At 45.9% G+C, this 23,702-nt stretch overlaps 3 protein-coding genes across 4 annotated transcripts; 2 read left to right on the top strand and 1 right to left on the bottom strand.

The window, feature by feature from the left end:
- The first annotated feature begins 681 nt into the window (after positions 1–681).
- Positions 682–11,249, top strand: gga1 (golgi-associated, gamma adaptin ear containing, ARF binding protein 1). The gene is made up of 17 exons (XM_077015819.1): positions 682–819; positions 1,998–2,082; positions 2,950–3,025; positions 4,288–4,386; positions 4,631–4,754; positions 5,006–5,106; positions 5,775–5,855; positions 5,951–6,088; positions 6,292–6,373; positions 6,500–6,610; positions 6,731–6,871; positions 7,078–7,154; positions 7,267–7,451; positions 8,035–8,267; positions 8,426–8,595; positions 8,815–8,925; positions 9,039–11,249. Exons 1-17 carry the CDS (start codon positions 777–779, stop codon positions 9,147–9,149), a joined length of 1,968 nt encoding a protein of 655 aa, XP_076871934.1. The 5' UTR covers positions 682–776; the 3' UTR covers positions 9,150–11,249.
- Positions 11,052–21,212, bottom strand: ddx17 (DEAD-box helicase 17). 2 transcript variants are annotated; one of them, XM_077015818.1, is made up of 13 exons: positions 21,073–21,212; positions 18,549–18,705; positions 18,135–18,231; positions 17,718–17,851; positions 17,563–17,628; positions 17,261–17,402; positions 17,009–17,169; positions 16,552–16,724; positions 16,268–16,378; positions 15,903–15,964; positions 15,733–15,792; positions 12,712–12,945; positions 11,052–12,336 (listed from the first exon to the last, which is right to left on the bottom strand). In XM_077015818.1, exons 1-13 carry the CDS (start codon positions 21,084–21,086, stop codon positions 11,738–11,740), a joined length of 2,010 nt encoding a protein of 669 aa, XP_076871933.1. In that variant the 5' UTR covers positions 21,087–21,212; the 3' UTR covers positions 11,052–11,737. The 2 variants fall into 2 exon arrangements, with proteins under 2 accessions (XP_076871933.1, XP_076871931.1); XM_077015816.1 differs by lacking the exon at positions 21,073–21,212 and adding an exon at positions 19,889–20,441.
- On the top strand, positions 20,544–23,435 carry ntan1 (N-terminal asparagine amidase). Its single transcript, XM_077015820.1, has 10 exons — positions 20,544–20,917; positions 21,105–21,207; positions 21,292–21,357; positions 21,455–21,563; positions 21,660–21,733; positions 21,831–21,884; positions 21,985–22,038; positions 22,169–22,266; positions 22,587–22,700; positions 22,845–23,435. Exons 1-10 carry the CDS (start codon positions 20,837–20,839, stop codon positions 23,013–23,015), a joined length of 924 nt encoding a protein of 307 aa, XP_076871935.1. The 5' UTR covers positions 20,544–20,836; the 3' UTR covers positions 23,016–23,435.
- Positions 23,436–23,702: the final 267 nt, after the last annotated feature.

Below are 23,702 nucleotides of genomic sequence, written 5' to 3'. Positions count from 1 at the left end.
GAAGACACAATTACCCAATGTGTCTGCATGGCCTCAAGCTAAACAATTATATCTGAATCTGCTTATGTTCTCCAGAACATTCGCCACGATGCAAGAGTTGTGTCACAGGGAGATCCTAACGTTACTGTTTCACTATGTAATGCTTTTTTTATAATACTTAATAATTATGTCTCCAACAAGCTCACAAACGTCCATGGCTTACCTTTTTTATGTTACTATCAATAAATAAAAGACTTCCACGTCCCACGCACTATGAATAGTAACGCTTTATGGAGTGCAAAAACTAAAATACCTGAACAACGACCTTCTTGTTTTTCCCCCAAAAGAAAACTTAATGCAGATTCAAAAGCCCGATATTTTATTTGCCTTTTGAGTTCAGACTCACAATTACATTTAGTGTTCGTTTCAGGGTAATGGTTATAGTTTAGGTTTGGTTCGTTTGGTCATGTTAATATTAGGGTTATTGTTTGGTTCGTGGTTATAATAAATAGAAAGAAATGTCTCTGGATGAATGGTATTTGTCTTATGTGAGCGTTGCTGTTCGGATAGTTTGTTATGGATGATGTATTCTGAGTGATAACACGCCCTGTATATCACGCTGAATCATACTTTTATTTGCATGCCGTGATCTCAGGCCGACAACGTAACCTGGGCGACAGACGCAACGTCGGATTTTGGCCGCTTTGCGTAAAAATTCGAACGCGACGCGGCGTGTCGCGAGAGCTGCGGCGTATCGCGAGAGTTGCGGCGCACTCGCACGGCAGAAGCTCCCAAAGATGGCGGCTCCGCCTGACGAGGCGAGCTTGGAGTCTCGCATCAGTAAGTCGAGCAGAGTTCCATCATCGTTATTATTATTTTGGGTGACACGGTCGACACCTTCTGATGTCGAGGGGCCGTGTTCGCACGGGTTAGTCGCGGCGCCTTTTGGATACTTCTCGTTGGCTCAAGGATCGTTAGTGTGAAGTCTTGAGGCCGGTCAGTCTAGCGGCTAACTGGCTATGTGGCTAACTAGCTATGTGGCTAAGTGGCTAACTAGCTAGGTGGCTAACTAGCTAGGTGGCTAACTGGCTAGGTTTTTAGGGATGCAACGTCGCAGGCGTCGCGCTAAGCAGCGAGGCAGTCGCGCTGACCGCGGCGTTTCGGCGCCCGAGGGGTGGTGTCGCTCGGCGGAGTGGGTCAGCCGTGGTGTGAAATAACAGGGAGGCGTCGCCTCACTTGTGGCTGAACTTGTCATGCTAGCTGACTAGTCAACGTCATCCAGCTAGCCTGGCTAGGAGAGCTAGCTGGTTACAATATCACTGGGGTGTAGATTCACACAGACCCGCTGTGTGTGCGTGATAACTGACCACACAGCAAGCTGTTTGTCAAACATGTAACCTGCGTGTGGTGATTGTTTACAGTAGCGGGTATCTGGTTATCTTTAGGTGTCTGGCAGCTGTGGGAGTGGTGGACATGGCCAGCCAGCTACAAAAGTTTCCAACAATATGATTCATTCGTTTATTTCCTCTTACTTTGGAAATATTGCGTAAAAGCAGTTTATTCGGACTGGGTATGAATGTTTTAAGCGTTGAAGACGTTTGTAAACAATTGTGGTGTTCCTGTTGTACACTGGGGGAAAGCTAGATGATAATTTAATCCTGTTTATATGTTTAAAAAATAGCGCTTATTTAATAATAACTACACCATGTCACATGATCTTTTGTCATTTTGTCTTATACCATAAGTGTATTGGTTATTGTCCCTTATAATGACCGCACAAGGTTTTCTGATTGGGTTTATATTATCCAGACCCTCTGTGAGGCTCCAGTGTTGGTAGTACGAGTTTGACAAGTTTCAGCAATAGTAAACAAGCGAGACTTTTGACCTGATTGCTTTTCATTGTTAACCGTGCTTTGGTTTGAAATTTTCACATGCACTGCATGCTACATTAATTTGACCTGTTTTCATGAGATATATATGCTGATTTCTTTCTGTCCTGTGTGCTTGTCAAACTGCAGACAAAGCAACCAACCCCTTAAACAGAGAGACCGACTGGGACAGTATCAAAGCCTTCTGTGAACAGCTCATAAATGAACCTGAAGGGTGAGTCTAAGCGTGGCTATATATACTCTAGTTCGGTAGGGCCCGTCACCTACATGAAAAACATTACAATACATTCACTATGCTGTGATCTTATAAGTTATTGGGTGTTCAAGTCGAACAGTTATTTTTCTTTCAAAAGACATGAGATGGAAAATAGCAAAACTCAATGCAAGATTTTTAATTTTACTTATCAACATTCTGACTTTATGAATTTCGTAGTTGTAATATTATAGCCCTTTCTGCATCCAGGGTTGTGTGCATGTATCTCAGCTGTACTTGTTTATTCCTTGATTTCTGGGCCGTGGTCTCGTTTGAGACCTTCTTTGGGGCCACTACTACCATCATGTTAACTCCAGTCGGCGCCGAGTAGCCTGGTTAGCTCAACCTTCTCTCATTTCTTTGCCCTTTACACTAATTTTAATGAGTGATGCTGATCATGGAACAGCTGCTTTTTGATCTTCAGCAATCACGGTTAGAAGAGGAGAAACGTGCAGATGAGTCACGGAGCAGAGGTCTCGGGTTCTTGTGTCAGTACCACCCATCTGCATTCAGTGTGCTGATCCAGAGCTGCGTGGTGTCATCTCACAACAACGTCACCAGAACTGTGTGGTCTCATCTCACCAGAACTATTTAGCCCACAGTTCCTGAGCTTTTAAGTGACATTTCCCCCCACCTAAAGTGCCATTCAGACACGCGTCCTGTGTGTTTTGAAATCTCAGATCTGGTCACCCAGTCAGATAACTTGGTCATTCTTTAATCAAGAGTATTTGTATCTAGGGCCTAATTTCAAAGGTCGTTGCTGAGATTTATGTGTTGACTGACTGTGTTGACTGTGTTTCTCTACCTTTTTCATCTGATTCACTGCAGTCCACAGTTGGCCACCAGGCTGCTGGCCCATAAGATTCAGTCCCCACAGGAATGGGAGGCACTACAGGCGTTGACGGTAAGATGACCTGCTGTCCTGGGCCGCCGGGCTGCATCTGAAACCTTCACGGTTCCACATGTTCTTTCTGTTATTTTGAACTGTGTTTGCTATGTTCATTATATATGATGCCTTGCAGTATTATTGTAGGTAATCTAGTAACCACTGTAGTGAGACACTATACCATGAAGCCCAGCTGGTTTGCTCTAATTGTTCCCATTATGCAGCCATTGGGTCTTATCTCTGAGAGGCAGATTCTCCCTCTCATCTCCAGGGGGTGAAGTTAAACAAATCAAATGATTAACTGTCCTATGAGCCAGTTATCGAAAGCCAACACTTTTATATAGTGTGTATGTGTGTGTATATATATATACACACATACACACTATATATATATATATATATATATATATATATATACACATATATATATATATATATATATATATATATTGCATTTATAGTCTATATATGTACACACACACACGTATGCATATACATACACAACTGTTTCCTGATTTTGCAGTATAGCAGGAGTCAAGCAGCATGTTTCAGACGTCATGAGATATTCACCTGAGTGAGCAGTAGGAGTGTCAGGTGTGACTTCACAGGCCACAGGTGGTTCTCGTCATCGCAGACGGTTTCACCTCGGTGTGCAGAGAGAGCAGAAACAGCTTTATGGTCTAGTCACCCCCTTTGCGCATAAGGCACAACTGATGTTAGCTGCAGGACGAGCCAAATGTGGTGAGCTTGCGTACAGTGAGTCACGGCGGGCTTTGCTCTTAATGCAGGTTGTTAGATAAAGTGCTGGCGTTTGAGTTGCTGCGGTGTGAAGGGAGGCCAGTTCACAGGGACTCTGGGATTGTTTCCTCCTGCAGCGTGTGGATCTGCACGCTGGAAGATGTTGCACTGAAGCTTGTTGTTGGGTTAATGGAGGTTTAGTTTGTCAGGTTTGCGTAACATTGCTAAAGTGTTAATTGTCTTGAGAAGCTGTGAATGAATGAATGAATTTGTGTGTGTGTGTGTGTGTGTGTGTGTGTGGAGCAAGGGGTTTCGAAAGAGCTTTTTTAATCTCAGATTGAAAAAAGAATAAGAAATTATTTGGAAGATGTAAAAGGTGTACATTAGCCATCATGTCCTTACGTAATCTCACTCGTTAGATAGATGACTTTGATTAATGAAAGCTTCTAACGAGAAGGGGATCTTTGACACCTCTGATCCGCGTGTGTGCGTGCGTGTGTGCGTGCGTGTGTGCGTGCGTGTGTGTGTGTGTGTGTGTGTAGGTTCTGGAAACGTGCATGAAGAACTGTGGGAAGCGGTTCCATAACGAGGTGGGAAAGTTCCGCTTCCTTAATGAACTCATCAAGGTGGTGTCTCCTAAGGTAAGGCCACTGTGCCTCTGGGTTAAGGGATGACGTGGGCCTGCGTCTCTGATGTTCACGGGCTTTTCGGAGGTTTCTGCTCGTTTTATTGTTTTATTGTATCGTTTTACCACAGCAGATCTCACTGGTGGCATGTGCATCATGTGTGGTGTAAAAAGAAGACTGCTAGGAACAAACCACTATGATACTTGGAAATACTATCGGGCTGGAATCGTTTTTTCCACGCTTGTCTGTTCTGTTACAGTACCTGGGCTCCCGAGCTCCAGAACCAGTAAAGAGGAAGGTTCTAGAGATGATGTATAGCTGGACTATGGGTCTTCCTGAAGAGACCAAAATATCTGATGCTTATCAGATGCTGAAGAAGCAAGGTAACCCACCCCAAAGTGTTTGAGTGTTTGACGCGCCGATTCCGGTTGAGCCTGTTTAATTCCACATCGGTACATAGCACGGAATTCGCTGACACGGTTTGCATTTTGTGATCGAAACCCAGTCAGTTGTGCGATGTTCCGCAGAGCCCCTTTGTCATTTTCACCATTGTTACGACATCGCCGCCCTGTGAGATTCTAGCGTTTGCGGGGAATATTCTTCACCGTTGCCAAGCACCTCGCCTCTCTTCCAGGCATTGTGAAACAGGACCCGGCCCTTCCAGACGACAAGCCCCTCCCCCCTCCACCGCCCAGACCCAAGAATGCCATCTTTGAGGACGAAGAGAAGTCGAAGGTAGAAAACGCAGGCCGCCCGGGAGCGAGCGTCTTTTGTTAGAGTGACGCGGCCTTTCCCCTGCCGTAGCTGCCTCATTTGGCCTGGCGTAGGCACTTCTGTTAACGCAGTTAAAATAAGCCACTCTCGAGGTCGGTGTTTGCTCCGTCAGGAGGGCTGCATTAGGGCTGGACCACAGCTTCACACAGGGGCCCATTTCCAGCATTGGCCAACATTCTCTAATGAGATTATAAACAACAGAGAGCAATTGATTAGGCACACACACACACACTTCTGCCCAGTCTCCTCCACACCTCACGTGAAATTTCTTATCTCATATTGAGCTGTAAAGCCCCAGTCACGAATTCCAACTGCCACAGGATGATGTCTGAATTCTCCAACACCCATTCGAGCGTTTGAGTGCTGTCATTCAGTGGTCCCTGTTGTTGGAATGCCGTTGTTGGAATGTTGTCATGACACTGTGCCTGGTTCGGGCCTTTCCTGAGTCCCTCAGAGTGACAGGAGTGGCTGGGAAACTCTATTCAGATTCACTGAATGAGTATAAACAATGGGCCAAACATGCGACGCTGGTTCATAGAAGCTGCATAATCACAACAATAAGGGCGTAATAAATTGATCTATCTATCCGTCATCTATCTGTCCTTCTCTGTCTGTCGCTCTCTTTGTAGATGTTGTCCCGCCTGCTCAACAGTACTCACCCTGAGGACCTACGAGCTGCAAACAAACTCATTAAGGAGATGGTGCAGGAGGTGCGTGTGTTTGTGTGTCTCCTGGCTGAGCTCGTTTCTGGCATGCGATGGATGAACATGCAGTGTAAAATAAAGGAGTTTGTGTGTGCGTATAGGACCAGAAGCGGATGGAGAAGGTTTCAAAGAGAGTAAACGCCATTCAGGAGGTGAAGGAGAGTGTGAAACTACTGACACAGCTGCTGGGAGACTACAGTAAAGACAACAGCTCCCATGGTAACGAGGAGCTCATCAAGGTGTGTAAGCACACACACACACACACACACACACACACACACACACACACTCACCTAATTACCTACCCCTTCTCATATGACCATGATCTAGTTCTAGATCTAGATCGGGTTAGCCAAGTTAGCCTCATAATTCTCTATGAGAGAATTTGAGACATGAGGGAGAGTGTACTGAAGTGTCCGTAACCGTGTGTGTGTGCTGATAGGATCTGTACCAGCGCTGTGAGAGGATGAGACCCACCCTCTTCAGACTGGCCAGTGACACAGAAGACAACGACGAGGCTCTGGGTAGGAGGAGAGGCAACGAGTCTCAACGTTAAAATGTGCCTGCTGTTGCTTCAGTTGAACCAGGTTGCGATTGTAATCGTGTGTGTGTGTGTGTGTGTGTGTGTGTGTGTGCGCGCGTCACCACAGCGGAGATTCTGCAGGCAAATGACAGCCTGACCCAGGTCATTAACTTGTACAGACAGCTGGTTAAGGGAGAGGAGGTGAATGGAGACAGCAACACCACCCTCAGCCTCAAGGGTAAGAGCACTGAATCACCAACACACTCTCTCTCTCTCTCTGTCTCTCTGTCTCTGTCTCTGTCTCTCTCTCTCTCTCTCTGCTGGACAACGTCTTGACTACAAACATCTCCCTGTGCAGGCAGTAGCAGCACAGCCCTGCTGGACCTCACTGGCCTCGACACCTCATCCTCAGCTGCAGGTTTCCCAGAATTCCCCTCTCAGACCACGCCGACACAGGAGCTGGGGATCAGCTTGCTAGATGATGAGCTCATGTCTCTGGGTAAGAACTGACTCGGGATCAGCGTTCTCTTTCCATATCCCTCAGAGTATACATTTAGATACATGGGGGAGCTGATCTAAGATCAACCCTTGATTTTATTTATTTATGTATTTTACATCCAAATGAACGGATTACTAGATTTAGTCCATTTAAACGGCCCATCCTGAACCAGCGTAGGTGAGAGCCTGTGGTGATCTGTGTTGTAGGACTAACCGACGTAGCTCCCGGTCCTAACCTGGCTCCGTCCCAGTCTGGGGAGGCCACAACATGGAACTCGTTTCAGGTGGGGGAGACGGCGAGATGTCAAACCTCCTGCTTCGCCGTATTTTTTTGTTCTTGTTCTCTTTTTGTAGTTCGCTCCTTCAAAGCTCTCACACATGCTCCTTTTTCTCCAGTCATCGGACAGCGTCGACGCCCTCGCTGGCCACACGCCGGCCGCGGTGCTCCTGCCGTCCGTTACGAGCCCCCAGGCTCCCACCGGCAGCCCCGCGCCTGCCGCCAAAGCCCTGGACGAGCTGGACGTGCTGGGCAGGACCCTTCTGGAGCAGTCCCTGCCCCCGGAGAACCTGCAGGTCAAATGGTACGGCCCGTCCCGCCTGGGCTGGCTGTGGATCAGGCGCTGACTTATTTCAGCAACATGGGCGGGAAAAAAGTTATTACACGTGTGTATTGCATTATGTTTCTAATGGGAGCAATGATTATACCAGCAGATGATCTAAATGGCCTTTGGCGTCGTAAAACGTGGGTGTTACACTTTGCGATGTGAGAAAGGATCCTCGTTCGTGCCCCTGTCAGAGGGGCATTTTCTGAGCTGGTGTGAACACACATTGAGAATGGAGTTTGGATCACGTACAGCTTTTTTACTATGGGAAACATTAATTTATCCGAGTATCAGTGGAGCCAGCTGATGTGTGGGCTCTGTAGTCCTGCTGACGCGTGGGCTCTGTAGTCCTGCTGACGCGTGGGCTCTGTAGTCCTGTGTCTCATCAAGCAACTAGCATACAATTATTGGATTGCGTGTGCCTTCCCTGGGATTTTAACAGAATGCCTTTAGTTCGTGCCCATCAGAAATCTTTCCTAATGCACAATTGATGATTTACTGGCATTTAATTTGAATTCCTTTACCGTGTGGAAGAGGACTTGATGTAAATGCTGTTTTGCAGGGATAAACTTCAATCTCAGTCAAAGCCTACACTAAGAGATCTCCAAACTAAGTCGAGCACCAACCCAGCCACAAACCCCTGCCCCATCCTGCCCTTGGCATCAGAGCCCGGCGCTCTCCTGACCTCCCAGCCCAACCACGAGGCTCCATCGCTGGGCACCACCCTCTCCTCCAACTCCCAAGATGAAATGTCTCTGGCCAGTGTTACTGTGCCCTTAGAGTCCATCAAACCTAGTGAGACCTTTGTTTTATTGCGCTATTCAATTCCCGCTATGGATTATGGGTAAATTTGACTCTGGGCCATGACCACCTTTTTTTTCCTCTTCACAACTCCTATTTTGTTTTTGTTTTTTACCCCCCCCCCCCCCCCCCCCCCCCCACCCGCCTCGTAGGTAGCATGTTGCCGGTGACGATCTTTGACAAGCACAGCTTGCGCGTTCTCTTCCATTTTGCCCGTGATTGTCCCTCCGGGCGGCCCGATGTCCTGGTGGTGATCATCTCCATGTTGTCCTCCGCGCCTGTTCCCATCACCAACATCCGCTTCCAGTCCGCCGTGCCCAAGGTAGCCCCGCTTCGCCCACCCCAGCACTGCCTTCAGCTTACGAAGAGCCAGCGTTCGTTCTTTGATTCAGTAGCTAAAGGATGAACCAAAATCCATAGTTTCGTGGTGTTTCTCATAAAGCTGTATGAACTGTAATAACATTTTTGTCTGCTAAAGTAAATAGCCCCAGACAGCGTGGGTTTCGATTGAATGTTAACATGTTGTTGAATCTGTACGCAGACGATGAGAGTGAAGCTTCAGCCCCCGTCTGGTACAGATCTACCGGCCTTCAACCCTATACTGTCTCCTGCTGCAATTACACAAATCCTGCTACTGGCCAACCCTCACAAGGTTACTCTACTCTCCAGTTACTAAATGCAGTGAAGGAGTTATATCTGTTAATACCCAGCTTAATCTGCAATCTATACTGACAGCCATGATGACTTTGTTGTTCTTTGCTGCAGGAAAAGGTTCGGTTGCGATACAAGCTGACGTTCGATTTAGGTGAAGTGTCCCACGACGAGAGTGGAGACGTAGAGCAGTTCCCACCTCCAGAGTCCTGGGGGAACCTTTAGGTGGACGGACTCGACTTCCTGCTGCTTTAGCCCTCTGCTTCTCGTTGGTCTCACCAAATAGGAGAGTCTGTCACTATCTGCGGTTCAGTTCTAGTCCACAAGAAAACTGAGACCCTACTCACTTTTCCCCCCTCACACGTCCCGAGTATTTCTTTCTAGGAAGAGCTGAAGAGTATCATTTTGAACACGGTTGTAAAAATGAAATGTAAAAATAACCCCAGCAGTACCCACGCAACTCGTCTTTAAGTGGGAGTCGCTAGGTTAAGTGAGTAAGGGACTCTTTGTTTTCTGCAGTGGAGTCGGAATAATCTGCCTTTGACCCATATACTGTCATTCTCATCTCTTGGTTTTCAGCTTTCTGGCTCTGTCTTGCACTCCAGTGAACAGTTTTAATCTTCATCTAACCCTCATCTGCCTCAGCTGCGTTTTGGGCTGTTGTGTGAAAATGTTGATGTTGCAGTCAGTCAGGTCTTAATGAAATGGATCTTGAAGTTCAGTCTTTAGTGTGTGTATGTATGTACGTGTCCCTCCATAAATACTCCATTGTGCTGTCTATCATTGCAAGAGAGATCTTGAATCATCTGTATTTTATTATTTACACCTTAAGACCAGAGTGAGTCGGTGTGAGATTGAATAACGGAACAACGCGCTGGACTTTGTCTAAAACTGTGATTTAAGATGTACCTGGTTGACCCTCTACGATCAATCTGCCCCTGTATGATCTGAGTTCAGAATTAGCACTGTATCTTCGTCACTCCCATAGTTAGAATGACCGTTTCTGTAGGCACATCCGTGTTGTCACCTGCTGAACTTGCACGTTCTTCTCGATCATGCCTGCGTTTGTTGTTCGTTCATCTGCATGTGCGTCATTTTGTTAATGCCTGACCACCCCAGGTACTCCACTACATGACAAATTTTGGGGGTTGGAATTAGTGTTAATGGGGTTTAATGTGGTCCATTTTGAAATCTTTTGCACTTAATAAACAAGTGCCCTCACTCGCCCTGTGCCTCCATCCCACCCTAAGTTTGTTTTACACATGGTGCTGTCATTTCCCTGCCCAGCAGAATTAATTTAACAATCCTGAAGTCTTGTTTAAATCTACCGTATGTGCCTAATCTGATGATTTACATTCATTCTATTTTTTTTTTTATTGCTGACATGTATATACATAGTCATTTCTGTCTGATTTGGTTCAGGAATTTGTTGGTAGCTTTGAAGACGTTGGGTTTAAAAATCTTTAGTTACCCCTGTCAGTTTTGGGAATCTTCGGCGTTTTCCCTGAAATGAGAAGTAGAATCATTGATGTTCTTTGATGCGGCCACAACTGCTCAAGCAACTATTTTTGTTCCCTTTAAAGCTTTATAGATTTCAAAGTTTTCTAAAACTTTTGCCCAAGTAAACACCACACGTTGGGCAATATGAACACTGTACTGGCATCAGTTACACCAGAGATGTTAAATGGAATGGAAACTGAACAGCTTTGACCACAATGCCTGAAAAGCCCTAGAACTCCTACGTTCTAGATTTGGTCAATAGTTCTAGAATGGAATTGCTTTGGTGTTTTTGCCTGGCTGTGGAATGCAGACTTGAGCTGCACATAACATGTTACATTGCAGCTACCCAGTCACATTCCAAGCTACACCTCCACCCCTAAAGCTCCTCCCACTACCATTTTCCTCCCTGGTGATTGTAAATAGTCTCGGTATTCCAATTATGTACATTTGCCAAAAAGTATATTTAAAAAAATACAGAACAAAGAATAAGTATGGAGGAGAACTGAGAATGTAGTGCAAATATGTATTTAAGGGAAATAAAGTTATTCTTTTTCCTGGGGGTTTAAAATGTATTTACTTCTGCAGTTAATCACCTTTTTGTTTAAAAAAGAGCTCATTCATCACACCTTTACTGATGAAAACCTTTATTACAAATGAAATTTTTTTTATTAACTAAACACACCTCCACAGCTAGCTCCTTCACCAACACGAACACACAGGCGCCATCAAGGTACGTTTGTGTCAGTCTCTGTATTAGGCCAATAAAAAAAAAAAAGCATGCCTAAGGAAAGAGCCAATCAGCACAGATTACACACAGTGCACTGATACAAAGTAAGAAAGAAATAAAATGTTGCCCAAATGAGGGAATGAAAATAGAAACATGCACAAGTAACTAAGAACTCTGGTAATTAAATTCATGTCACTATAACCTCTATTTGAACTTGATTCTAAACTGAGAAAAATGCCTTCAGTCCACAATTAATCAAAAACGTGCACAAAGTAGCGGTCTTGCACGAAGAGAACTTGATGTTTCTGCAAACGTCGAGGTAAAAACTAAAAAAAGAAGCTTTAAACAAGATTTGGTTTTGGTGGATACAAGAACAATACATTTATACACCACTAAAGTTTGTGCTAGGGTTAGCCCTTACCCCCACACTCCCTGGACGGCTGGCCCCTCAAAACGTCAAGCCAAATGCCTCTTGCATGAAGGCAAAGGGAAAGCTCGCGGGTAAAGACAGCCCTCCGTCAGTGACAGCAGGGAGGGCCAGTCAACTACCACTAGACAGACGAACAGCTGGAATATCCCTTCAGCTTTACTTTCTCTGTTGTGGAGGGGGAGGTGGGGGAGGAGGAGCAAATGAATACGGCCCTGGGCCCATGAATCCCATCATGGGCTGGGGAGGCGGGGGGAACTGCTGGGCCATCAGGGGCTGGGGTCCAGCCCCGGGCTGCGGTGGAGGGGGTGGGGGTTGTCCAAACGGGCCCTGAGGGGGTCCGGCCGGGTTCTGGCCCCCCCCACCGCTGCCGCCACTGTTGTTCCCACCCGACTGAGAATTGGCCGCTCGGGAGTTGTACTGGCCACCCGCTCCGCTGCCGCTATAGTTCTGGAACTGGTCAGCCCCTCCCCCGCTGTAGGAGGAGCCAGAGTTGTAGTTGGTTCGTCCCTCCCTGCTGCGGTCCCTATAGGACGAAGAGGACGAAACGCGGTCATCGCGGCCGCCGCCCCCTGACCGCCCGTCGCGGTTGTAGCTGCTACGATTGTCCTTGTTGGCTCCGCTGGCCGCACTGTTGGCTCCACCCACTGCTCCTCCGCCTCCTCCCACGGTGCGCATGCGCCGTTCACACTCATCCTGGTACATCAGGTTAGGGTTGTTGGAGTTGGATCCGCTACCACGGTAACGCATCCTTCCACCTGTACAGCCAATGAGGGATTTAGAATAGGCGTGGTGTAAACTGGAGTGAATGAAGTTCTCTTCAATCAGACACCAAATATGGCCTCATATGAATCCTTTGGTTGTTAATGGTGATGTGTAGTACTCGGTTTACAATTCAGTCAACTCAAGCTTACATCTTAGTGTCTTGTCCTACATCTGATTAAGACTTAGTCAAGTCTGACAAACTTTCTTTCCTGCTCAACTTAAGTGCAATCGGAAGATCAGAATTAGTGTCCTCACCCATTTACAATTAGAAGGTAGACAATGTACCGTCCACTATCTAAACAATGCTACGTTAACAAAGCCTTAACGAAAGCATCAACGAGACTGCAGTGCAGATGTTGGTCGCTCACCGCCTCCCCCTCCGCGTCCGGAGTCGACGAGCTGTAGGAGCTTGGGGTTGATGGCCTGCCGGGCCTCCTCCAGCACACGCACCAGGTCCCGGGCCTGCCGCAGGTTCCCAGGCGTGAAGAAGGTGTAGGCTGTGCCTTTGTTGGTGCTGCGGGCGGTGCGGCCAATGCGATGCACGTAGTCCTCCGAGGAGTTTGGGTAGTCGTAGTTAATGACGAACTTCACGTCTTCCACGTCTGCGAGGCACGTGGGGCGCAGAGGGCAGTCCAAAGGCGGTAACGAGGGTTTAGCGAAGAAAAAAAACGATTCATTAAAAGTGGAAATAATTCCTTTTTTCTAGCGTTATGAATATTCAGTTCATGATCATGCTATCCATGCGTTATTATTGATAAACACCTCTTTCCTTTCTCTACCATATTAGTTTGTGTCTTACAGCCAGCTTACTACCAACGGTGACTTACCTTTACACTTATGGCATTATGCTTACCTAGTAAAATGTGTGTTTGCAGGAAAACTAGAATACTCAAAAACTTAAATGCATAGTTCACAAGGTAACTAAATGGAAACAACATAAGGGCTACAACGGAGTAGTCACACCTCAAATGTAGCGTGACATGCCATTTCACTGAAATAATCTGATTTTAGCAAGACTAGCATCTTACTAGACACCGTTCAAAGCAACTTAACAGATATTAACTCGAGTGAATATTACAACCCTTTTCAAATGACTACACACATTAGTTGCACATTTGAATGCAACCTATTCTTTTTTTCCTCTCAACGAACAGCTAAAAATAACACGTTAACGATGTTGCCAAGGTAGCATAACGTTTCTGTCTGTTAAAGTGTTATTGGAACGAGAAGTGGGAAGATTTGACATTTCCGTGTTGCTAACCAACTATAAAAAGTCTGTTTCTCATTACGAAGGGGAAGGGGCTCAGACACCACTGTTAACGACCCTATTGAGTACAGTCTCCTTTTGGTTGAGGCTGACGGCTTTGCACATGTGTGGAAAATGGACGCTTCTACAAATCGGTGAAAAATCATGTAAAACCACGTAAGGCTAATATAAAACATCAGGCCTGGTTGAGTTCAACTTACATACACTTAGTATATTAGTGTTTTACTATAGAGGTTGAAAGCAGAAGGGAGAACACTTATGTTTAAGCACAAAAAGATCTTGGTAGGAGTATTAGAAGTTGTGTGTTATGAATCTTTTAACCAAGCTGTCATTATTGGGGGCAGGGGCAGGTACTTACCCTATGTTAGGTTAGTCTTGGCTGAGATCAGTCCTGGGTCCCGTGGAGAGGCCCAAGAGGAAGAGGTTTATGTGGGCTCACGTGCAGAGCTGCCCGCCCCTTCACCCTCGGCACGACACCAGCAACGCCAGGCGGGAGCAGAACCGGCTCCCCCCCAGTTCTCTCTCTCTCGCCGGGTTGCAGGGCCTCCACAAACCGGACCGGACTGGATCCAGCACTCAACTCTCTCCCTCTCTCTCTGCATCTGTCTTTCTCCCTCTCCGACCCCCTGGAGCTAGCCCAGGTCTGACTTTAACAGATACCTGATGCTAATGAGTTCCACAGGCCCATGGCATCATGGGGATCGTCAAATCGGTTGTGCCCAACACCCCCCCCCCGCCCCTCCGCACACTTTGAATAAATTAATGATCCTCGTTAAGAAGGAAATTATGAGAATGTGCGCCCATGCTAATTTTGGTCGGAATCCAATCAAGGAAAGGATTTCAGAGGTTGCGAGGGATGCCACAGTCCTGAAGACCCACGGCTTAATTGCTGCAGTCCAGTTCTAAGACTCTGCAGTCTTGAAGAGGAGGCTGATGTTTGGAAGAAGTTGAGGAGTGGGGTTTATCCAGATCAGGCCCTGTGCTAGCGTCTCACAGAGCTCGGCTTACATGGTAGTGGGCAGCCGCTGTGCCAAATTAGCACAGCCTGCCTGAGTTGCCATTTAGGAAGTTCAAAAAAGCCTGAGGGGGGGAGAGAGAACAATGATAGAGTGAGACTGTGAGTACTGTGGATCTGGCAACCCAACACAACCCACTTCCTCTTCTTCACCTCAGGTTTTGCCATAAAAAAAAAAAACAAAACACACTTGCTTCAAAATCTCTGACCTCTAAAAGTCATTTAAGAAATGGTCCATAAAACAAACCATGATTCATCTGCTGCATTCCGACTTCCTTTATAAACTCGCAAAGGCCTTGCAGGGTAACTGGACACCGTTTGGACAAGAAGGAGACTGGTATTAAGACCCAGGGAAGACAAAGGGAGCCCAGCATCTCCCCCAGGTCCGTGCTAGGGTCAACAGTGAGCCGGCGAGCCCCGTTTTTGAAGGATGATTTTTGATTGTTTGTTTGTATTTACAGCAGTAACAAGAAACAGACAATAAGGCTTAACACATAGATGGTGGCAAGGGGTTGGGCAAAACTGGGGGTGGGTGGGGCTTAAACTACAGAAGGATCCAGCAACCATCGTGTTCCTCAAGGCTGTTGGACATCTGAAATTTACTCAGTCCCACTTTAAAAGGCACTATAGGAAGGTAGCAAATAAGAGAGACAGAAAGACAGACAACAGGAACCGTTAGGACATGGGGGAACATAAGAGAGGGGAGAGTGAGACAGAAAACGAGTGAAAGGGAGATGGGGAGAGATGGACAGAGAGAGATAGATGCAGAGAAAGAGATATTTGTTTTTGTTGACAAAGAAGGAGGTCAGTGACCAAAATAATTATCGGCGGCACAAAGGAGGTTGTGGAAGTGTTCCTCCCCGGACGCGTCTTCCAGACATGGGGAGGGAAAGGTAAGGGCTTAACTCTCGAAACTGAAGAAAATAAATGAAAACAGCAAACAACAAATTTACAAACACGGCTGCTTCACTGTTGAGGTGAACCGACTCGTTTGCACACAGCCTCCATTCTGTCTGGGTGGTTGTGTGTCTAGGAGGAGAGCCCCCTCTACACCGAGCACATACCCAGCCCTCGAGAAGGAGAACCCCCTCTACACTGAGCACATACCCAGCCCTCGAGAGGCGACGTCAGTGGCGATCAGGATGGGCGCTTTTCCGCTGCGGAATTCTGCAACGACACCAGACGCGGGGACCAATAATGGATTAGACGGGATTCCCAGCTCACGTTAAGATGCAACTACTGCAAAGCACATGTGGTCTGGACGAAGGAAGCCTCACCTGAAAGGACCCAGTCTCTCTCGGGCTGACTTTTGTCACCATGGATGCACATTGCCGGCCATCTAGACGGAGAGGAGTGAACAGGAGGGTCTTGTCATCCCGAGACATTTTAGTGGGGTATGCCTTCAGTCCTTATGTGGCCTGCATTACTTTTGTGGTACTTTACCATCGAACTAAACAACGTTTTCATTACCCACAACCCCCCTGCACTCAAGCTAGGGGATCTAGACCAAAATTCAAACTCATAAAATCACGATTATCTCAGTTTCTGCTTGAATTGTCATTTGTTTTGTCTACAAAATGTAGAGAACATGAAGTTCGTTCATGTTGTAGCTCCGTTTCAAGAGCTGTGGGCCTCTCCTCACCCATCTCTCCTCATCCTGCGAGTCAACTCATCACAACGCTTCTTCGTCTCCACAAAGATGATGGTCTTGTTCTCCTTCTCTGCCATGATCTCCTCCATCAGCTGGATCAGCCTGGGAAGAGTGGGGCAAATTATCTAAATCATGTCTACAGTGGGCATGTGCGGAGCAAAAATGGCTCAGAATTCATTTTGATTAAAGACTTAAAACTTAAATGGATCTGGTTTCTTCAAGTAGATCACGGCAGCTCTTTTGTTTATAGTGTGCGTGCTTGTTGTCTTTCTCACTTGTTGTCTTTCTCGTTCTCCATGCAGACGTCCACGATCTGCAGGATGTTGTGGTTGGCGCTGAGCTCCAGTGCCCCGATGTTGATCTGGACGTAGTCACGGAGGAAGTCCTCGGCCAGCTGACGTACCTCTTTGGGCCAGGTTGCACTCCACATCAGCGTCTGCCTGTCTGGCTGTGTGTGGGAGGGAGGGGGGGGGGGGGGGTAGTTATTAAGTACAATTAAATAACTCGACAAAAGAATGTGTGTTGAGAGAGGGGAAAAACATTATTAGCCATTCGCAGCACAGCTAATTCAAATGCGAGAGTTTAATATTTTGGCTTTATTGCAAGACCATAAATTCAGATGTGGACATGGAAGTTTTACTTGAGGCTCTGGCTGCACTTCAGGTGAGAGCTACAGGAGTCAACTATATCATGTCAACAAACAAACAAACAAAGCCACTCTGCTCAGCTCACCCGGATCTGATCCACGATCTTGCGGATCTGCGGCTCGAAGCCCATGTCCAGCATGCGGTCGGCCTCGTCCAGCACCAGGTAGGTGCAGCGACGCAGGTTGGTCTTTCCTGCCTCCAGGAAGTCGATCAGACGGCCGGGCGTCGCAATGCAGATCTCAACGCCTGTGGGAAAGGTGGGGGCGGGGCCACACGTCACCTACAGGAGGTCTGACTTCACTGGCTATGTAAAGTCACTGCTTGTGGGTGTGCTCACCTCTCTCTAGGTCCCTGATCTGAGGGCCCTTGGGGGCCCCGCCGTACACACAGGTGCTCTTGATACGGGAGGACTTGCCGTAGTCGTACGCCACCTGCTGCACCTGCTGGGCCAGCTCCCGCGTGGGAGCCAGAACCAGACACTGGGTGCGGAGAGGGGGTCGAGATTAAGCACGTCAACATCAGAACAACACTGCTTAACTGAAGTTGTGTGTTCATTCTAGAACACAGGCCTGTTCTAGAATATTTCTTTAGTTCCATAAGACCCATTAAGAGGAAGCTTATTAGGAAAGGATCACTCACAATGGGTCCATCCCCTCGCTCGAGATACGGCTGGTGGTTGATGTGTACTATAGCAGGAAGGAGATACTGCGGGACAGAAGGGTCAGCAATGACTTCCTCGGACACAAGAGTCTATGTTTCAGGTATCAAGCGTACAGCCTAAAGTGGGTCCTTACAGCCAGGGTTTTGCCGGAGCCGGTCTGGGCGATGCCCACCATGTCTCTGCCGCTGAGCGCCAGAGGGAAGCCTTGTGCCTGGATGGCTGTGGGCTCCTTAAAATTCTGCTGCACCAGCACATCAATCACGTACTCTGCAAAGCGCGCGCGCACACACACACACACACTTGTCTGTGAAAATAATGTGCATCACAAAAAACACAGTAGAGAAAAGATTTGTGTTCCATATTGAAAGTTGCCTTGAACACAGAACTCCCATAAAACATATTATACAGAGTAACAAAAGTAGGTGACGCTGCACAATATTGCAGGTCCATCCATTACTGCAAGGACTACAGTACCTCTGCAATGATGTAGCAGCAGGTTATATAACTGTCAAGTTGCATACTCAATATGCAACTGAGTCAGGTCACTCACGAGGAAACTGGGCCTGGTGGAAACTCGTCACTGGTTTAGGGCATCCGGAACCTCGAACGGTAATCTCCTTCTTCCTACGGAAATCCTCTATATCGTACTGCGAAAATACAGGACCGTCATTTGTCAGTGCCATACGTAATGGTCATTGATCCTGTAACGGTCAGAGACTTGCAGGTTCTGAGGTGAACCATGTTCTTTGGGAAGACCTTTGTACAAACTGCTATCTGTGGTTTGCATACCATATGGATTGGAGTAATACATGATAATCAACCGGTTTGCAGAATGCATATTGAACTAACAATCTTCTAGCATTTATATTTAAACATTAATTGCCTGCAACAAAAATTTCAATTTTTTGTGGAAAAAAAAAAAGACATTGAACCAGTAATAAAACGCAGTGCTTCTCCGTCACACCTGAGTCACACGCTGGACTTCTGGGTGCTCATTGTAGAAGTTTTTCTCAAACTTGGGCAACTCATCAAGATCCCATTTCTTCTTCCTCAGTCGGTCTCCAGGATTGCCAAATTTCTTCGGAGGGGGAGGACCCCCACGGCTGGACCCAAAACGGGGCCTTGGAGGGACAAAGACAAAGTCAACTTCTCCATTTTGCATATTGTTGTTCAGCAGGCCAAGATGAAAATAATGAATTGCTAGTACTGCATTCGCATGAAGAATTACAGGCATGGCACTAAATTGTTGATGTTTCTGCACTTCTCAACATTTAGGTCTAAGCTGCATGTATAAACCTAGACAAAATATAATCAATGATGATTCACCATTGGCACTGCATTTTAGCTCATGGTTAAGCTTAATCAATATCTGAGAAAATCAGTGAAATTTCCTTAATTTATCATGTCAATAAGCTAGAAATCGTAATGTTCACTGTGTGTATGGAAGTCAATTATGGCCAAAACATTTAGTGCTGCACTATTAATCACATGACACTAGGCCTACATCAGGAGCACAAAGACTACACACATTAATAACTGTAAATCACAAGTTCCTAGCCCCCATTTGATCACTCCAACTTCCATTACTCTATGGTGCATAGGTAGGTACATTATATTTGAGTAAATGCCTCAGAAGGGACCGATTTTTGCCATTTATTAGGGATATCTATCTGTAACCAAGGAAGCCAGTATAAATTTGTAATCAGCTATGTATATTATTGTAACTATTGTTCTATATAGTTTAACAATATAAACAGACAAAACAGAACAATAATGCTGGAAGAATTATTGGGTAATAACTGGGTAGCCTAAGCAATAACAAAGTCTACCAGCTAATGTAGTTGTATATGTTGTCTGTAATCATGGCCACTGTAAAATGTAATTTAGAATGAACTACAGTCTATTCCTTTCATAAACTTCATGTGGGGTACAATGTTAAACATACTGGGATATTTTTTTAGATTTCTATTTACTATGACCAGTTTTCTTAGATTGCAGCTGGATTTAAACTATGCAGTGTAGTATCTGGACCTCCAGAACGGGAGATCACATTCAAACTAATTCAGTTCACGCAGCTAACTTTTGTTTGCCTACCAAACGAATAAAGCATTTTCCACCAAGAACGCCACAACTTTACACACTACTTTACAAAAGTTAACATTTAAATCTTGTTTTACAGAAACTCGATTCATGTTTCGATAACGTTTTGAGCACAAATGTAAGAATCCATGTTAACTCGGGGATCAATAGTAATGGCAAATTAAATCCGCCAACGCTAGTTATCTAACTTGAAGAGGCCCTTACCCCCTGTCCCGTACACGATCTCTGTCCCGGTCCCCATACGACGAGCTTCCCCTCATCTTCACAACTCTCACACCTTCACGTTCCCTCACTAAACGCTTCGTTAGCGAGCGCTAGCAGCGTTAGCGACGCTGCTAATCGTTTTAGCAGGAATCGTCGAGCGTTACGCCAACGTTACGACGCAGCTAACGCAACACAAAAGGAAGCGAGAGTCAACAAACTAAAAACAACAAGCCCAAAAAAAGCGAACTGTGCAGCCGACCACCGCCCCACACAGACCGACCAACCGACCGCGCCACACAGACCGACCACCGCTCGGTTGTTATGGTCGTTGTTTTCCTATCTAGCTAACTAGCTAGCAAATTACACATTACGAATTTTTTTGTACTTCTCTCCTAAAAAAACATATACGAACGTAAAATGTATAAATCAAATGAATCTGCATATATATATAATTCTAACGCAGTTGAACAGCTATAAATTATCCGAAAACGTTTACGTGAACGTTTAATTTCTCGGTTCTAAATTCACAAGCCGACCGCTCGTATTATCAAAGCGCGACCAGTCCGGTGTAGGCCTCGGTCCCGCCCACTCATCTCCGCTACCGCGCACGCTCCTGGCGTGGGGCTGCCTTGGTAGTGCATGGCGGAGGGAGGAAAATCGCCCTATCCCGTTGAGGAATACGACGAGCTGCGCAAGAGACCGCTACGTTCCAGACGACACGTTTGAGATTAGACACGGGGCAGCCAATCAACGTCCGAGCTGGTGAAGCGGTCACGTGGGGTGAAGATTACCGGACGTAGCCTAGGTGGCTAGCTAGCTAATGTTCAGCGAAGTCCGAAGTGAGGTTTTTTGTCTTTTGCGGAATAAAGTACCTAATTCTGATTGTTTTAGGTGGCGTAATCGGTGTTTACCTGGAGATATTGATGTGTAGCTGTAGTCTTTGTGAAAATGCCACTTCTAATTCAAAATAAACGAATCGACCGTGTAACTTCAACATCAGAACTCTTCTCGAGATATTCTCATTTAAAGGTGGGTGAGGGTGCAGAGGGGCCCTAATAAACCCGGTTCTGACCCAACATATCTGCACTGCTGGGGTAATGTTAGCAGTCGCAAGATATAGACTACCGGTCAAGCTAGCCGTCCCAAGCCTGCAGTTTAGTTCGAATGAATAAAATAAAACCTACCGGTATCCCATCATGGTTGTGTTTCCCTAAAGGAAGATGCAAAGGTGTTTCGGTCCAGATCTCTTGTGACGGTCGACCCAAAGTGCCTCCTCTATGTGCAGCAGAGAGAATTTGCAGCCACTACACCCGCAGACAGTGAGTCTCTCCGGTCCACCCTTGTCATCATCTTTGCATAATTGTAGCCAGATGATGTTCTTATTAAGATGTGCCTTTCCACAGATTCGGTCTCTGTCATCGGTTCCGGGGACGCAACTACGTGTCACTTAGTAGCACTACGGCACACAGGTAAAAAAAAAAAAAGAGACTCTGATCTGAGCTGTGTCGTGAAAGTTGTTGTGTAACGTCAGGCTTATCTTTGTTTTTCTGACGCGATTCCATTAAGGGAGTGGTGCGACTTGTTTGGCTCACTGTGATGGCTCCAGCACTTGGACAGAAGTTCCTCTCTTAGTAAATTCCGTCACGTCCTTAAGCCACCCTGCAAAAGAGGGCAGGTACGCTACCTGTTTCTTTTTTTCTTGTCTTTTTCGCATCATATGCGTTTACTATTCATAGACATATTTGTGATTCCACAATCATTCTTTATTCAGGTTAGAACTTCATCTTGTTGGTGGTTTTGATGATGATTCCAACACTTCTCATAAACTCAGCCTTAATATTTTGGGTATGTAACATGTTTGTGCCAAGTCATTATTTAGTTACAACATTTATTTAAAGGAAAATTATTAAATCACTACCTGTCTGTGTTGTGCTGTGAGAAGCAGCCTTTCACAAACAGAAAGAAGACATTCACTTGGAGACATGCTGTATAACTGGTATGTCCACACCTTGCCTGTTTCACTTGTACTTGTTTCCTTTTTTGTCCCCACTGTCATGGAAAAATACCTGCTGAATTGTTACTGTCAAATTTTGCAGAAATGAATGACATTGTCACAGATGGGATTCACAGACCAGTTGTGTATGGGATAGGTACTGCAAAATATGCATTGTTTTAATAGATCATTATGTACATATAATGCATAATGGGACAGAGTCATTAAGTATATGTATACACACTGATTAATGTGTACTGATTAAATGTATGGTGTCTACTCAATAGGAGTGAATGTTAAAACGGGTGAGGTGTTCCCTGCATCGTTTCCGTACAGAGGACCTGCCGAGGACGTGCGATCTGCACGCACCTTCACTGGTGGGCAGGTACAAACATGTTGGCCACTCTTGAATGGAATCAGATTTTACCTTTCATATCTTCTTGAATACGATCGTATAAAACTGCGACAATGACGTTATACATCAGCATTCCGTCATCTGACTGATAGTGGCTATTGCCATTAATCTGGACTCTTAAACCACAAGTGGATATTGTGTAATTGATACCATACTCATCCCATGACTAGCCTGGAGTTTATTAACAGAGAAAAATGTGCTTCAGTTTTCAAGTTGCAAATGTAATTAAAGTCTTTGGTATTGGTCAACCCTTTCTGTTACAGTTTTAGTTAGTTAGTTTATCCTTCCAGATGGCTGAAGTATATGACTCCAGTAAAGAGCAGGTGAAGGTCTGCCCATGCAGGTGGGCACCCAACAGGGACATCGCCTTCTGGCTGGCTGCGGATGATGACACCATCTTACAGGTAACTGAAGTCCATCCGTGCAATACCAGAATAACACAGAACATCTCTGTCTCCATTTACTAAACAGATGCCTTTCTGGAAGGATCTTTGTTTTTAATCTGAATATTCTTTTGTCACATGTCTGTCCTTGGTCCATTTTGCCAGTACCTGTCCACTTCCCCTCATGCTGAACCACCTCACTTCGTCGATCACATCAAGGCCACCATCCAGTTCCTCCTGGACCACCCCGATGCAGGTGTGCTGTTTCCCGGAGGCCGGCCCCAACTCTTCCACCGGACGGAGCAAGGAGAGTGGGCAAGAGTCTCTCATCAGTAGCACGACTAGACGGCTGTGGCTCACCTTTCCGTTAACGCTGAACCTCACTGTGACTTGGGCAAGGGCCTCTAAAAGAATCCTCTGCTGTCTGTAGAAATGGCTCCTTTTCCCCTGATCTGAGACCAGTTTTGGATGTATGATACTTAGGATGAATTGAGGGCTTTGGTTGAATGTACCTAAGAGAGACTCTCGTCATTGAATGGATATCAATTATGTTGCATCAATTATTTGCGTGTCTATATTGTACAGATGTAGATGAAGAAGGCTGGGCCTCCATTGTGCAGTTGGATGTTTTTTTATGTGTTCTCCTGATTAATAATTTTTTTATGTATGTATATATCTTGTCATTTCAACAGTTGTATAATGTTTTGACATTTCTCCTTGAGCCTTTGCAGTGTATTATAAATATGGCATGATGTATGGTTGTGTAGAGTATTATTTCTGCATTGCATTAGAAAAAAAGAATCCTGGAGTTTATTGATAGGTTGGAGGCTGTGTTAGTATTAGGCTGTTGTTTTAATTGCAGTTACAGTATTTAAAAAATTATAATTTTGGGGTTCGTGTTCAGCCCCGTCGACAGGGGGGGACAACCGGGTCTGTTGTCCCGGGCCCCAGGGCCAGGGGGGCCCATCAAAGAGCCCAGCAATTTATTTTTTATTTAAAGTAAATAATATTGAAATCTTTCAT

The sequence above is a fragment of the Brachyhypopomus gauderio genome, chromosome 8, assembly GCF_052324685.1.
Source record: "Brachyhypopomus gauderio isolate BG-103 chromosome 8, BGAUD_0.2, whole genome shotgun sequence".
NCBI lineage: Eukaryota > Metazoa > Chordata > Actinopteri > Gymnotiformes > Hypopomidae > Brachyhypopomus > Brachyhypopomus gauderio.
Note: the sequence above shows the minus strand (reverse complement) of the source record. Positions and strands in the feature narration are given on the sequence as shown.